Source organism: Salvelinus alpinus, chromosome 34, assembly GCF_045679555.1.
Source record: "Salvelinus alpinus chromosome 34, SLU_Salpinus.1, whole genome shotgun sequence".
Lineage (NCBI taxonomy): Eukaryota > Metazoa > Chordata > Actinopteri > Salmoniformes > Salmonidae > Salvelinus > Salvelinus alpinus.
This window is the reverse complement of record NC_092119.1, coordinates 3,439,319-3,456,818: the sequence shown is the minus strand read 5'-3', so window position 1 is coordinate 3,456,818 and position 17,500 is coordinate 3,439,319. Positions and strand designations below refer to the sequence as shown.

Genomic DNA, 17,500 nt, shown 5'->3' with positions numbered 1-17,500 from the left:
ATTGTGAAGTGGAAACGTCTAGGAGCAACAATGGCTCAGCCGTGAAGTGGTAGGCCACATGTAGCGCGTAAAAATCATCTGTGCTCGGTTGCAACACTCACTATCAAGTTCCAAACTGCCTCGAAGCAAGATAACTGTTCGTCAGGAGCATCGTGAAAGTGGGTTTCCGTGGCTGAGTGGCTGCACACAAGCCTAACATCACCATCAGATGTTATTGGTCACATGCACACGGTTAGCAGATGTTATTGGTCACATGCACACGGTTAGCAGATGTTATTGGTCACATGCACACGGTTAGCAGATGTTATTGGTCACATACACACGGTTAGCAGATGTTATTGGTCACATACACATGGTTAGCAGATGTTATTGGTCACATGGTTAGCAGATGTTATTGGTCACATACACACGGTTAGCAGATGTTATTGGTCACATACACATGGTTAGCAGATGTTATTGGTCACATGGTTTGCAGATGTTATTGGTCACATGGTTAGCAGATGTTATTGGTCACATGGTTAGCAGATGTTATTGGTCACATGGTTAGCAGATGTTATTGGTCACATGGTTAGCAGATGTTATTGGTCACATGGTTAGTAGATGTTATTGGTCACATGGTTAGCAGATGTTATTGGTCACATGGTTAGCAGATGTTATTACATTTCTACATTTACATTTTAGTCATTTAGCAGACGCTCTTAACCAGAGCGACTTACAGTAGAGTGCATACATTTCATAACATTTTTTTTTTACATACTGAGACAAGGATATCCCTACCGGCCAAACCCTCCCTACCGGCCAAACCCTCCCTAACCCGGACGACGCTATGCCAATTGTGCGTCGCCCCACGGATCTCCCGGTTGCGGCCGGCTGCGACAGAGCCTGGGCGCGAACCCAGCCCAGCCTGGGCGCGAACCCAGAGACTCTGGTGGCGCAGCTAGCACTGCGATGCAGTGCCCTAGACCACTGCGCCGCCCGGGAGACACATAGCAGATGTTATTAGTCACATACACATGGTTAGCAGATGTTAATGGTCACATGGTTAGCAGATGTTATTGGTCACATGGTTAGCAGATGTTATTGGTCACATGGTTAGCAGATGTTATTGGTCACATACACATGGTTAGCAGATGTTATTGGTCACAGGGTTAGTAGATGTTATTGGTCACATGGTTAGTAGATGTTAATGCGAGTGTAGCGAAATGCTTGTGCTTCTAGTTTTGACAGTGCAGCAATATCTAACAAGTAATCTAACAATTCCACAACAACTACCTAATACACACAAATATAAGTAAAGGGATGGAATAACAATATATACATATAAATATATGGATGCGCGATGGCCGAGCGACATAGGCAAGATGCAAAAGATGGAATAAATTACATATGGGATGAGTAATGCAAGATCTGTAAACATTATTAAAGTGACTAGTGATCCATTTATTAGTGGCCAATGATTTCAAGTCTGTTTGTTGGCAGCAGCCTCTCTGTTTTAGTGATGGCTGTTTAGCAGTCTGATGGCCTTGAGATAGAAGCTGTTTTTTAGTCTCTCGGTCGCAGCTTTGATGCACCATACGCAATGCCAAGTGTCTGCTGGTGTGGTGTAAACCTCGCCGCCATTGAACACTGGAGCAGTGGAAACGTGTTCTCTGAAGTGATGAATCACGCTTCACCTATCTGGCAGTCTGACGGACGAATTTGGGTTAGGTGGATGCCAGGAGAACGCTACCTGTCCTAATGCATATTGCCAACTGTAAAGTTTGGTGGAGGAGGAATAATGGTCTGGGGATGTTTTTCATGGTTCGGGCCCCTTAGTTCCAGTGAAGGGAAATCTTAACGCTACAGCATACAATGATATTCTAGACAATTCTGTGCTTTGTTGAAACAGTTTTGGAAGGCCTTTTCCTGTTTCAGCATGACAATGCCTCCGTGCACAAAACGAGGTCCATACAGAAATGGTTCGTAGAGATCCAATGTGGAAGAACTTGACTGGCCTGCACAGAGCCCTGACCTCAACTCCATCGAACACATTTGGGATGAATTAGAACGCCGACTTCGAGCCAGGCTAATCGCCCAACATCAGTCCCCGACCTCACTAATGCTCTTGTGACTGAATGGAAGCAAGTCCCTGCAGCAATGTTCCATCATCTAGTGGAAAGCCTTCCCAGAAGAGTGGAGGCTGTTATAGCAGCAAAGCGGGGACCAACTCCATATTAATGAGATGTTCAACGAGCAGGTGTCCACATACTTTTGGTCATGTAGTCTCCTGGATGGGTCATATTAGAGGTAGATTAGTTTCATTTCGCTACTTCCTGTAATTGTATTATAATTATGACAGTCTTATCAGAGCATGGTAATTTTGTTTTGGCAACATTCACCGCCCAGTTTAACGTTCACATGATAGTGTAGTTTTTAAAATATATTATTTAACCTTTATTTAACTAGGCAAGTCAGTTAATAACATTCTTATTTTCAATGACGGCCTATGAACAGTTCAGGGGCAGAACAACAGTTTTACCTTGTCAGCTCGGGGATTCGATCTTACATCCTTTCGGTTACTAGTCCAGCGCTCTAACCACTAGGCTACCTGCTGCCCCTACACTCTAACCACTAGGCTACCTGCCGCCCCTACACTCTAACCACTAGGCTACCTGCTGCCCATACACTCTAACCACTAGGCTACCTACCGCCCCTACACTCTAACCACTAGGCTACCTACCGCCCCTACACTCTAACCACTAGGCTACCTGCCACGCCATGGTATACCTATGAAACAGTCATTTCTTGCATTTAATTACTTGGGTATTATGCTTTAGGTTGTGTTATTGGCTGTTATGCATCTGTTTGTACTGGCATTGTGCTGAGGGCTTGTTGCACCTGTTTGTACTGGCCTTGTGCTGATGGCTTGTTGCCCCTGTTTGTACTGGCCTTGTGCTGATGGCTTGTTGCCCCTTTTTGTGCTGGCCTTGTTCTGAGGGCTTGTTGACCCTGTTTGTTCTGGCCTTGTTCTGAGGGCTTGTTGCCCCTGTTTGTACTGGCCTTGTTCTGAGGGCTTGTTGCCCCTGTTTGTACTGGCCTTGTGCTGATGGCTTGTTGCCCCTGTTTGTACTGGCCTTGTGCTGATGGCTTGTTGCCCCTGTTTGTTCTGGCCTTGTTCTGAGGGCTTGTTGCCCCTGTTTGTACTGGCCTTGTTCTGAGGGCTTGTTGCCCCTGTTTGTACTGGCCTTGTTCTGAGGGCTTGTTGCCCCTGTTTGTACTGGCCTTGTGCTGAGGGCTTGTTGCCCCTGTTTGTACTGGCCTTGTTCTGAGGGCTTGTTGCCCCTGTTTGTACTGGCCTTGTTCTGAGGGCTTGTTGCCCCTGTTTGTACTGGCCTTGTTCTGAGGGCTTGTTGCCCCTGTTTGTACTGGCCTTGTTCTGAGGGCTTGTTGCCCCTGTTTGTACTGGCCTTGTTCTGAGGGCTTGTTGCCCCTGTTTGTACTGGCCTTGTTCTGAGGGCTTGTTGCCCCTGTTTGTACTGACACTGTGCTCAGGGCTTGTTGCCCCCTGTTGCCATGGACATGTTGACTCAACACACAGATGTTGTTTAATGAAGACTGGCCCTGGTGACAATGTAAATCATTCACATTGAAATGATACTAGTAGACCCTTTGTGAGAGGTGTGTGTCTACTTGGTTAGACCTATCTGGAACAATAACGCATGCTTAAATAAGTTTATGTGCAACTGTTAGTCTGGGTCACACATGGTGCACTTTTCCATATTATGTATTGGACCACCTATGGGCCCTGGTCTAAAGTAGTGCACTATATAGTGCTGTTTGGAACATAGCCTTAGTCTATTGTCTGACATGATGATTCTGAACCATCACCGGAATCTCGGACATGATGATTCTGAACCATCGCCGGAATCTCTGACATGATGATTCTGAACCATCGCCGGAATCTCTATAAGCGATGAGCTCATTGAATAGGCCTACTGGCCAGGGATGACCAATACACCTGATGCAGCGGATGTCCAGATTTGAAATCTAATCCATTTATTTGTCCCGTACACAGATTGGCAGATGGCTCCAGCAGTGCAGTAAATGTCTAACAGTACAATACATGTTTGTGTTTTTCTCACAAAAACTGAGATTAAGAAACGTCAGAGGGAGCAATACCAGAGTCTAGAAGACGTTTGTGTATATAATATGAGTAGGAAAAGGTATGCAGTAGCTGGCTGAGCGATTTTGATCATAGTGTGCACATATATAAAGTAAGCAATTAGCATAATTTCTCAGATTTAAATTCAATTTCAACAATGTAATGTTGCAGGAATGCTAATCATATCTGTTTCTAAGTACAGACACAATTTCAGAACAATAAACCTATGTTAACATTATTAAAATGACCAGTGTTCAATGACTCTACATACAGTGCATTCGGTGGGTATTCAGACCCCATAACTTTTTTCATATTTTGATACATTACAGCTTTATTCTCAAATTGATTCAATAACCACTCAGCGTGAAAGGGAAACATGTCATGCTCTGATCCAGTGGAAACGTCATAAAAGAGGCTTCTTATCAGTGCTTGACTTGGATTGAAATAGGTTCCGGTACTCATTTTGGGTTCTGGTACTGTATATGTTTAGGTGCAGGAGCTCCACAATATTTAAGCTAATATTCTATAAGAGGAACAGGAACTCAAGCAGTAGAACATTTGAGGTGCCGGTACTCAGCTCGGGTGAGCTCCTGCCCAAGTCAAGCACTTGCGCAAATAACCTACAGTTGTGTCTGTCCGGAGCTCACTGGCACGGGAAACTCTGAGGGCCCAGAATATTTCATACAATGTTGCAAGTTTGCTAACACCAGCTTCAGGCCTGACCCAAGTTAATAGTTGATACAGTGTTTAAAGTTCGTTGCAGACAGGCCATGTGTAGCCAATGAGAGTGATTTATAGGATTTTTTTTTTTTATCGGGATATTTTCTACCGGCAGGCTGCAATGTTTTTATTTGTGGGCTATTTTTAAGTAGTTGGCAATAGAAGTTACCTTTTTTTGGTTTATCATTTTAATTTAGATTTTTTTTAGATAGAATTTTGATTAACTTCATGGCAATGATTTGAGATATGAAGACGTTTATTATATGAAACTGTTTCATGAAAATGTGCCTATGAAAACAATTAACTGGCATGCAGATTGGTAGAAATAGTAAGATGAAATTGGCATTCCACATGAGAAAGGTTACCGACTCCTCTTGTAGCCTATTACCGGCAACTTCAGGAGAGTAACGGCAGAATCTGTGAAAGACGGCAGGAGGAGAATAGTTGGGTCAGGTTAAGTATTATTATTATTTTTAATTCTGGTTATCTAGATCTCTGGCACCCTCTTGAGGCATCAAACATCAAGCTTAATGCATCAGACAAGCTCAATGCATATAGTTGATTTTATTAACACAGGTGTCTATATATATACAGTGGGGAGAACAAGTATTTGATACACTGCCGATTTTGCAGGTTTTCCTACTTATAAAGCATGTAGAGGTCTGTAATTTTTATCATAGGTACACTTCAACTGTGAGAGACGGAATCTAAAACAAAAATTCTGAAAATCACATTGTATGATTTTTAAGTAATTAATTTGCATTTTATTGCATGACATAAGTATTTGATCACCTACCAACCAGTAAGAATTCCGGCTCTCACAGACCTGTTCGTTTTTCTTTAAGAAGCCCTCCTGTTCTCCACTCATTACCTGTATTAACTGTACCTGTTTGAACTCGTTACCTGTATAAAAAGACACCTGTCCACACACTCAATCAAACAGACTCCAACCTCTCCACAATGGCCAAGACCAAAGAGCTGTGTAAGGACATCAGGGATAGAATTGTAGACCTGCACAAGGCTGGGATGGGCTACAGGACAATAGGCAAGCAGCTTGGTGAGAAGGCAACAACTGTTGGCGCAGTTATTAGAAAATGGAAGAAGTTCAAGATGACGGTCAATCACTCTCGGTCTGGGGCTCCATGCAAGATCTCACCTCGTGGGACATCAATGATCATGAGGAAGGTGAGGGATCAGCCCAGAACTACACGGCAGGACCTGGTCAATGACCTGAAGAGAGCTGGGATCACAGTCTCAAAGAAAACCATTAGTAACACACTACGCCGTCATGGATTAAAATCCTGCAGCGCACGCAAAGTCCCCCTGCTCAAGCCAGCGCATGTCCAGGCCCGTCTGAAGTTTGCCAATGACCATCTGGATGATCCAGAGGAGGAATGGGAGAAGGTCACGTGGTCTGATGAGACAAAAATAGAGCTTTTTGGTCTAAACTCCATTCGCTGTGTTTGGAGGAAGAAGAAGGATGAGTACAACCCCAAGAACACCATCCCAACCGTGAAGCATGGCAGTGGAAACATCATTCTTTGGGGATGCTTTTCTGCAAAGGGGACAGGACGACTGCACCGTATTGAGGGGAGGATGGATGGGGCCATGTATCGCGAGATCTTGGCCAACAACCTCCTTCCCTCAGTAAGAGCATTGAAGATGGGTCGTGGCTGGGTCTTCTAGCATGACAACGACCCGAAACACACAGCCAGGGCAACTAAGGAGTGGCTCCGTAAGAAGCATCTCAAGGTCCTGGAGTGGCCTAGCCAGTCTCCAGACCTGAACCCAATAGAAAATCTTTGGAGGGAGCCGAAAGTCCGTATTGCCCAGCGACAGCCCCGAAACCTGAAGGATCTGGAGAAGGTCTGTATGGAGGAGTGGGCCAAAATCCCTGCTGCAGTGTGTGCAAACCTGGTCAAGAACTACAGGAAACGTATGATCTCTGTAATTGCAAACAAAGGTTTCTGTACCAAATATTAAGTTCTGCTTTTCTGATGTATCAAATACTTATGTCATGCAATAAAATGCAAATTAATTACTTAAAAATCATACAATGTGATTTTCTGGATTTTTGTTTTAGATTCCGTCTCTCACAGTTGAAGTGTACCTATGGTAAAAATTACAGACCTCGACATGCTTTGTAAGTAGGAAAACCTGCAAAATCGGCAGTGTATCAAATACTTGTTCTCCCCACTGTATATATGGAAAAACACATTTAAAAAATGTTGAGCAATCGATTGGTCGAAAGAACAGATTACTTTTGGTTGGACAGCCCTAGTCTGGAGTCCCTGCCATGTGTCTGAGTCGTTGAACTGCGACTCGTTTTTCCCCTTTTGATTGCCTTAAACGTCATAGCTTGTCTGTTTGTACATGTCCTTGTTCCGAGTCACCTTGCCCCGGTTAAATTCTGTGGTTTGCACTTTCAGTTTTTCGCAAATATCGCCATCCACGTTTTTTGGGTTTGGATGAGTTCTAATCGTCATAGTAGTAACAACATCCTCTTATCCACTTCCTGATAAACCAGTCAGTGCGTACGTCGATACTATTCCCAGAGGTGACCCGGAACATTTCCCAGTCTGCTTGATCAAAACAGACCTGAAGCATAGATTCTGAAAGGTCAGACTAATGTTGAACAGTTCTTACCACGGATGATTCCTGTTTCTGTTTCTGCTTGAGGGCTTTGTAGCCCTCCCGGAAGGGAGATTAAAACCTCTTATGGTTCCCCCTGCTCCAGTCTGCTCTGCCTTGGTCCTGATTCTGTCAATCTACAGCCACAATGACCCACTGCAGGGATACAACCAAGGACCTTATTGCGCTACAAGTCTATTTTACTGACCTCTTGGTGCCTACTAGAAACATCTAAAGACAGTAGCTGTTGAGGTTGTAAAGGAATCCATTTAGAAGTAAAGTGTCAAGTCTGGGTTCGCATCCACATAGTGTCTCAGAGTAGAAGTGCTGATCTAGGATCAGTTTAGCCTTTTAGATCAGAATGAAGGAGGGTATATGGACAGATCCTAGATCAGAATGAATGAGTGTATATGGACAGATTCTAGATCAGAATGAATAAGGGTATATGGACAGATCCTAGATCAGAATGAATGAGAGGTATATGGACAGATCCTAGATCAGAATGAATGAGGGTATATGGACAGATCCTAGATCAGAATGAATGAGGGTATATGGACAGATCCTAGATCAGAATGAATGAGGGGTTATATGGACAGATCCTAGATCTTAATGAATGAGGGTATATGGACAGATCCTAGATCTTAATGAATGAGGGTATATGGACAGATCCTAGATCTTAATGAATGAGGGTATGGACAGATCCTAGATCTTAATGAATGAGGGTATATGGACAGATCCTAGATCAGAATGAATGAGGGTATATGGACAGATCCTAGATCTTAATGAATGAGGGTATATGGACAGATCCTAGATCAGAATGAATGAGGGTATATGGACAGATCCTAGATCAGAATGAATGAGGGGTATATGGACAGATCCTAGATCTTAATGAATGAGGGTATATGGACAGATCCTAGATCAGAATGAATGAGGGTATATGGACAGATCCTAAATCAGAATGAATGAGGGTATATGGACAGATCCTAGATCATAATGAATGAATGAGGGTATATGGACAGATCCTAGATCAGAATGAATGAGGGGTATATGGACAGATCTTAGATCAGAATAAATGAGGGTATATGGACAGATCCTAGATCATAATGAATGAATGAGGGTATATGGACAGATCCTAGATCAGAATGAATGAGGGGTATATGGACAGATCTTAGATCAGAATGAATGAGGGGTATATGGACAGATCCTAGATCAGAATGAATGAGGGGTATATGGACAGATCCTAGATCAGAATAAATGAGGGTATATGGACAGATCCTAGATCAGCACTTTTACTCTGGGACACTTTGTGGATACAGGCCCCTGGTCTTTGTGGTGTGTTTTTACTGTGATGTTATGGGGGTAGCTGACTAGCTGGGGTGTGGGATTATTGTGTGATCTTCTGACCATAATGCTAATCTAAAGCTAACGGCATGGTTCGCTTGAATGAGATTCGCTGCTGAGACTTGCAGAAGCTGAATACTGACTATGGGTTTGGACAGCCCATTGTCTTTGAGTTGAATGGGTGGGTAGCCCCGGTCTAGGAGGAGGGGGACACCTGGCTAATACACACTTATATGAAGTACCATAATGATGTCACTATGACAACGAGCAGCTGGTTATGGTGGTAGTCTATCTACACCGTGTGTGTGTGTGTGTGTGATGCTTCCTTTGTCTGACATGATTGAAATGGACTTGGTCAGATTTTTGTGACCATTAGTCAATTATCTATATTGATATTGAGTCTATGATTTTCAAACAGATGTGTCTTTTTGATTTTATTGTTGTCTATCTCGACTTCAGTTAAAGCTGTCTGAGCATAATCCTGATACAGATGAAATAACCTGTTTTTAAATTAAGTTTTTACATTCGTATACTATGCCCTATGGGCCCTGGTCAAAAGTAGTGCACTATATAGGGAATGGGATGTAATTTGGGTTGCGCCCCTGGTTTTGCCATCCAGTAAGGCTGATTGGATTACTTTCCTCTCAACCACATGATGACGCTGTGTAGTGGCAGTAGATCAACATCCCTGCAGCAGGTACAGGGTGGAGGGGGTGGAGGGGAGGTTCTGTTTGGACTGGAGGGGAGGTTCTGTTTGGACTGGGTGGAGGGGAGGTTCTGTTTGGACTGGGTGGAGGGGAGGTTCTGTTTGGACTGGGTGGAGGGGAGGTTCTGTTTGGACTGGGTGGAGGGGAGGTTCTGTTTGGACTGGGTGGAGGGGAGGTTCTGTTTGGACTGGGTGGAGGGGAGGTTCTGTTTGGACTGGGTGGAGGGGAGGTTCTGTTTGGACTGGGTGGAGGGGAGGTTCTGTTTGGACTGGGTGGAGGGGAGGTTCTGTTTGGACTGGGTGGAGGGGAGGTTCTGTTTGGACTGGGTGGAGGGGAGGTTCTGTTTGGACTGGGTGGAGGGGAGGTTCTGTTTGGACTGGGTGGAGGGGAGGTTCTGTTTGGACTGGGTGGAGGGGAGGTTCTGTTTGGACTGGGTGGAGGGGAGGTTCTGTTTGGACTGGGTGGAGGGGAGGTTCTGTTTGGACTGGGTGGAGGGGAGGTTCTGTTTGGACTTGGTGGAGGGGGAGGTTCTGTTTGGACTTGGTGGAGGGGGAGGTTCTGTTTAGACTTGGTGGAGGGGGAGGTTCTGTTTAGACTTGGTGGAGGGGGAGGTGCTGTTTGGACTTGGTGGAGGGGGAGGTGCTGTTTGGACTTGGTGGAGGGGGAGGTGCTGTTTGGACCTGGTGGTCTGGAAATAATATCAACGTAGTAGCAGTCTTTATGTCCAGGGCAGGGTGCTGTCCTATAACTGTGCTACCTCTGTCTCCAGGGCAGGGTGCTGTCCTATAACTGTGCTACCTCTGTCTCCAGGGCAGGGTGCTGTCCTATAACTGTGCTAACTCTGTCTCCAGGGCAGGGTGCTGTCCTATAACTGTGCTAACTCTGTCTCCAGGGCAGGGTGCTGTCCTATAACTGTGCTACCTCTGTCTCCAGGGCAGGGTGCTGTCCTATAACTGTGCTAACTCTGTCTCCAGGGCAGGGTGCTGTCCTATAACTGTGCTACCTCTGTCTCCAGGGCAGGGTGCTGTCCTATAACTGTGCTACCTCTGTCTCCAGGGCAGGGTGCTGTCCTGTAACTGTGCTAACTCTGTCCAGGGCAGGGTGCTATCCTGTAACTGTGCTACCTCTGTCTCCAGGGCAGGGTGCTGTCCTATAACTGTGATAACTCTGTCCAGGGCAGGGTGCTGTCCTATAACTGTGCTACCTCTGTCTCCAGGGCAGGGTGCTGTCCTATAACTGTGCTAACTCTGTTTCCAGGGCAGGGTGCTGTCCTATGGGATGGATGACGGCCAGCAGGATCAGTACGAGGAGCGTCTGAAGGAGGTCTTTGAGAGTTTCGACACCAGTGGCGCCGGGTTGCTGTGCCCCGAGGAGCTATCTGGCCTGTGCCAGGCCCTGCACCTGGAGGATGCCACACCAGCACTGCTACATGCCCTGCTGCAGAACCAGGACCGACTCACTGACAGGGTAAGCCCTACACCTGAGCCTGTTCATTAGGCACCAAACAGACTGAAACAAGGAGGGACTGCCACAAAGTGTCCAATAAGAAACGCTATTGTGTTCACTAATGAACAGAACCTGGAAACTCTGGATATTCTCAGCCTTAAGTTAGTGTTTTACTGGCAGGGTCAGCTCCCTGCACCAGCCACAGCTCAGGGTAATCTAGCTGTTGGATGGAGAGTGAGGTAGACAGTGTTTCTGTCCCTTAGACTCTGTAGAATCAATCACAAGCCTAAAGTACAGGGGCAAATGAGGTGAATTTAGTTTTATTTAGCTCTTGTGTTTTTAGTGGGATACAGGCTCTACTCTGTCCTCAGACAGCAGCTCTGAACTCTTTATACAGCCTCCAGCTCTCAGGTCTTTGTTTAGCCAGCCAGGGAGACAGCCAGGGAGCCAGCCAGCTAGGGAGCCAGCCAGCCAGCTAGGGAGCCAGCCAGCCAGCCAGCCAGGGAGTCAGCCAGGGAGTCAGCCAGGGAGTCAGCCAGGGAGTCAGCCAGGGAGTCAGCCAGGGAGTCAGCCAGGGAGTCAGCCAGGGAGCCAGCCAGCCAGCCAGGGAGTCATCCAGCCAGGGCCAGTCTCCTTGTGCTTTGTTAGCTGTCCTGTTTTAGAGAGAAATTAGACCCTGTCATTGACCTCCTCATCCCCAGGTGTCTGTCATGACAACCAGGCTAATCAACATTCCCAATTGAAGTGTGTCAGTTTGAGAGGGTGCCTGATGAGGGAAATGGCCCTCTTGCTTTGTTAAGGCTGAAGTAGGAAGGCCATTGGTTAATGGTCTCATGCAGCTGTTTTTCATTTCTGGGTAACAATTAAGTACTTTACTGTGATTTTAGATTGTTTTCAATCTTAGCAAAGAGACATTTTTCAAATAATACATTTGCTAGACTGTCTAGGAGTGGTCTGAGTGGGGATGGGGAAGAGGAAAAAAATAGCTGTTATTGTCTTAGAGGTTCTGAACTCGTTCTTATTGGTCTATTAACTAATTTACAGCCTGGTGATGTCACCATGGAAGGCCTATAACTCCCACCAAAACAGGCTGAAATTTCAGTTTTTTTATTTTTTTTCAAACAGGTCTTATTATTCCAACGTCATAGTGTGGAAATACATACATACAAAACACAGGAAAATCATGTTTTTGACTACACTGGACCTTTAAATCTAGATAAATTGATTTTTAGTTTATTTTTGTTATCGCATATTCTTCATGTCTGATCAAAATAAAACAAGCCTTCATGATTATTCCTCCAATTCTTTTAATGGTAGGATGTACTTCATATACTGCATCTGCTCAACAACATCTATATAACCTAGGAGTTTCTATGCATCTGTGGGTGGACCCATCAAAATAAACCTACATTACTCATAACCACCTCCCCAAATCTAGCATATGACTTTCCTGGTAGGGATGAAAGGGTGGTCAATGTCCGTGTGTTGGTAAGCATGTGGAGACTGAAGGGAGGGAGGGGGGGGGGGGGGTCAGCAGAAGCAGGGAAGCGATGATGGCTGACCCAAACACCAGGGTACCCCTCAACAATAAAGCCAGGAAGGAAACCCCCACTATAGGGGAGTCATCTGCCTGGCGACGAAACACAAAGAGAATCTCCATATCTATTGGCACAGGGCCAGCAGCTGCTGCTTCAGACGTGTGTGTCCTCCCTCGTTCCACCCCCTCCACCCCACCCCCCCCCCCCTTAGACGTGTCATCCAGGATTCAGATCAATGTTAGGAATTTCCAGACCAATATGTTATTATCTGAGTAATGTTTGTACTTGTTGAGCACCTATCTTGTTGCCATTTAGGAATTCATCTTCCTCTTATGTCATATGTTCACATAGTTGGTGTCCCGTTGACGTCACGACTAGGTAATACTCATTCGCTGAAGTGGACGTTAGGATTTGACCCTTGCTACTATTGCCACTAGCAGTCCTTACATTCAGGAAGACTGTTTCATTGTGGAATTTGTGTTGCAGGTTGATTTTGACCAGTTCAAGAATGCTTTAATTCTGGTGTTGTCGACGACTACAGCAGCACCGTCCAGTCAGGAGGCAACATGTGCACCGCCACAGCCGGGTAAGTGTGTTGTTATGTGTTAATAACATTTAGATTACGTTACCCAGCAGGCTATGCGGGCGCGGGAGATGGTTAAAGAAAGCCTTGCATGGCTAAACATGGAGTTTTCTAGCTGAAGTATATGTTCATTAAAAGTAGTTAAACCTACGCCCCGGGTTGTCATTATATAAGGAACAAACAGAACAGTAAGGAAGGAGTGAATGTGACCGACGTCAATGTGCTTGATCAACAGTATAGCTTCTTCACCCGTCTCCCAAATACACGCCACCGCCCTCTTGACCAATGCCTTAGCTAGGTAAGCTACTAATTTCGATGGCGCCGCCACGGGTGGAGGCATTTCAAGCTGAGGAGTGAAGTTACCAATCCAATTTGGTTACAGATAGTTGTATTTCTGTAATGAATAGCAATGCAATTAACACTATTTACAATACTTGCCGTGCCAGCTAGCTAGGCATCAGTAGTAGATCCAACAAACTGAGGCACAATAGCCAAATGCATCGTGGGTAAGGGAGGAATACAGTTGTATTTCTGGACTAAATAGCAGGATGCTATACAATACTAACCGCGACGACCATATAGGCATCAGTAGTAGATCCAACGTACTCAGGCGCAAAGCCAAATGCATCATGGGTCATGAACTACCAACTGTGAGGCATTGGAAAACCTCTCTGGTCTTTGTGGTTGAAATGTACTACTCGATTGAGAGGCCTTACAGATGATTGTATGTGTGGGGTACAGAGATGAGGTAGTCATTCAAAAATCATGTTAAACACTATTTATTCCACGCAGGGTGAGTCCATGTGACTTGTTCAGCAAAGTTTTACTCCTGAACGTATTTAGGCTTGACTTAACGAAGGGCTTGAATACTTATTGACTCAAGACATTTCAGCTTTTCATTTTGAATTCATTTGTAAAAATGTATTGAAACATAAATCTACTTTGACATTATGGGCTGTTGTGTGACACTTAATTTAAGCTCAATTTAATCAATTTAAAATGTTGCCTTCAACAACACCAACACCGTGGGAAAAAAGTCAAGGGGTGACTACTTTCTGAAGGTACTGTATGTCATAAAGACCTGACTCAAGACATTTCAGCTTTGATTTATAATTCATTTGTAAAGAAATTCGGAAAACACAATTCCACTTTGACATTAGGGGGTTGTGTGTGTGTGTAGGCCAGTGATACAAAATCTCAATTTAATCCATTTTAAATTCAAGCTGTAACACAACAAAATGTGGAAAATGTCAAGGGGTGTGAATACTTTCTGAAGTGCCAAAGGATGCCAAAGAGTTCGCGATCAGTCAGTCCTTGTCAACGTTTTGGACCAGGTAATCGCTCTACCTTTTTAAAATATGACTGCGCTTCAAATTCCTGTCAATTGAGCTAATGTGTTCCGATGAGTCACAGTTGGTGTCAGAATGAAAGTGAAAACATTCACCTCGGGTTTCAGTGTTAATTTTGTCAACAATAACTCTGACAAAATACTTTTCAACTACCTATTTTTCCTGACAAACTATCAACGATAACGAGACGCCGTGGGGAAAAACACAACAAATGACATCATTTTAGTTAGAATTCTCTACATGAGACTAATGGACATTCAATTTGACATGAAGCGCCTTTTTTTAATGTGTTTTGTTCAATCATAAGCATGCACGCAGAATATTTAATCCTCTCATTGGCCGATTTTGAACGTCTTTCTGTTGCGCCGCGGTTGGTTTGATCTGGCGCTCTCCCACACATGCGCACACACACACACAGCTCCTGGTCACTTCAATCACTCGTCTCTGTCTCTCTTTTGAACGGATGCGCAGCCAGGACACTTCAGTTGTTTCTAACTCAGGTTCATGTGTTACAATGTCTTTTTTGATGTTTGCTTTTATGTAGGCCATTTTTTTTGCAGCACTTTTTTTGCCATGTTAAGCTGCTATTCCTCTTTTGCAGTTGGCAATAGCAAGTTTTTCAGATTGAAAACAAAAACAAATGCTTTTTGCTGAATAGTAGAAGTACAGTAATTTATCTGGCATTTTTGGAAAACTCATTCTCCAGGAAATCACTGTTTACCCCCCCCCCCCAGTTCTGATGGGGAGAAAACCAGAGCTAAATTGTTTAAGCTGTAGGTTTTATATCCTATATGGTTAATTAATGTTGCCAGCTAAGGTATATGAGGGGATAGTAGGCTTAGTTGGGCAAGGCTATCTGAAGGAGCACATGAAAGTAAGGGGAAAAATGCACTGACTAAAATGTGACTTAAACTAAAATTGTCCAGTATTTTTGTCAACTGATAATAACTAAACTGTGACTCAGATTAAAGACTAAAACTAAGTATAAAATAGCTGCCTAAATTAACACCGCTCTGGTTTCCAATCAGGGTTTTCGTTCCAACTGAGTGCAATTTTTATTTATTTTTTAAATTACTTTTGGAGAAGTGACTGGAGACAATCGCTAGGTTTTGACATTTTATAATTTGGATTTTATTCTTATGAACCATTTATCATCTTCTCCTTCTCAACAGACTCACCAGTCCAAGCTAAGTTTGTGCGGGGTAGTAAACGCTATGGCCGGCGCTCTACACCAGAGTTCATCGAGACCATCGCAGACTTCTCAGAGGTGGTGAGCTCAGAGGCTACAGGGCAGCAGGAGCCAGAGTTCATCGAGACCATCGCAGACTTCTCAGAGGTGGTGAGCTCAGAGGCTACAGGGCAGCAGGAGCCAGAGTTCATCGAGACCATCGCAGACTTCTCAGAGGTGGTGAGCTCAGAGGCTACAGGGCAGCAGGAGCCAGAGTTCATCGAGACCATCGCAGACTTCTCAGAGGTGGTGAGCTCAGAGGCTACAGGGCAGCAGGAGCCAGAGGACCATGACTCCACTGTACCGAGGAAACGTGAGGTAAAAACTTGTCCTATTGACAATGAATGCATACATGGATGAGTGAATTAATATTCTGATGAATCATTACCTCAGTTTCAATTCATAAAGTTTATTATTTAAGTACTGTCACCCCATTTTGTTAAATGGGAAAATTGTAAGAGTAGGATCATTGGGCTTCGGTTGTCCTGTCACCTCGAACACACAACACTAGTAGCCGGGGACTTTAATGCAGGGAAACTTAAATCAGTTTTACAAAATTTCTATTAGCATGTTAAATGTGCAACCAGAGGGAAAATAACTCTGGACCACCTATACTCCACACTCAGAGATGCATACAAAGCTCTCCCTTACCCTCCATTTGGCAAATCTGACCATAATTCCATCTTCCTGCTTACAAGCAAAAATTAAAGCAGGAAGCACCAGTGACTCGATCAATAAAAAAGTGGTCAGATGAAGCAGATGCTAAGCTACAGACTGGAATATGTTCCGGGATTCCTCCAATGGCATTGAGGAGTACACCACATCTGTCACTGGCTTCATCAATAAGTGCATCGATGATGTCTTCCCAACAGTGACCATATGTACTCACCCCAACCAGAAACCATGGATTACAGGCAGCATCAGCACTGAGCTAAAGGGTAGAGCTGCTACTTTCAAGGAGCGGGACTCTAACCCGGAAGCTTATAAGAAATCCCGCTATGCCCTCCGACGAACCATCAAACAGGCAAGGCGTCAATAACGGACTAAGATCGAGTCGTACTACACCGGCTCTGATGCTCCTCGGATGTGGCAGGGCCTGCAAACCATTAGACTACAAAGGGAAGCCCAGCCGAGGGCTGCCCAGTGACACGAGCCTACCGGACGAGGAAACTATTTCTATGCATGCTTCGAGGCAAATAACACTGAAACATGCATGAGAGCACCAGCTGTACCTGAAGACTGTGTGATCACGCTCTCCGCAGCCGATGTGAGTAAGAGCTTTTAGAAAGGTCAACATTCACAAGGCCGCAGGGCCACACGGATTAGCAGGACGTGTACTGCGAGCATGCGCTGACCAACTAGCAAGTATCTTCACTGACATTTTCAACCTTCCCCTGTCCGAGTTTGTAATACCAGCATGTTTTATGCAGACCACCATAGTGCCTGTGCCCAAGAACACTAAGGTTACCTGCCTAAAGGACTACCGACCCGTAGCACTCACGTCTGTAGCCATGAAGTGCTTTGAAAGGCTGGTCATGACTCACATCAACACTATAATCCCAGAAACCTTAGACCCACTCCAATTTGCATACCGCCTCAACAGATCCACAGATGATGCCGTCTCTATTGCACTCCACACTGCCCTTTCCCACCTGGAGAAAGGGTAGGCAACAACACATCTACCACGCTGATCCTCAACACGTGTGCTTAGTCCCCTCCTGTACTCCCTGTTCACCCACGACTGCATGGCCAAACACGACTCCAACACCATCATTAATTTTGCTGACAACACAACAGTGGTTGGCCTGATCACCGA

At 44.9% G+C, this 17,500-nt stretch overlaps 1 protein-coding gene across 4 annotated transcripts in view; it reads left to right on the top strand.

Annotated features, from left to right (window-relative positions):
• LOC139563574 (ninein-like) overlaps positions 1–17,500 on the top strand; it is a 61,818-nt gene that overhangs the window by 1,040 nt on the left and 43,278 nt on the right. For 3 of the 4 annotated variants that reach the window (XM_071382358.1, XM_071382356.1, XM_071382359.1), the window contains exons 2-4: positions 10,798–11,007; positions 13,011–13,110; positions 15,629–16,002. In XM_071382358.1, the coding sequence (XP_071238459.1) occupies positions 10,819–11,007; positions 13,011–13,110; positions 15,629–16,002 (663 nt within the window). In that variant the 5' untranslated portion in view covers positions 10,798–10,818. Of the gene's footprint in view, positions 1–10,797; positions 11,008–13,010; positions 13,111–15,628; positions 16,003–17,500 lie in introns of those variants that run through there. The other variant, XM_071382360.1, reaches the window with a different exon arrangement.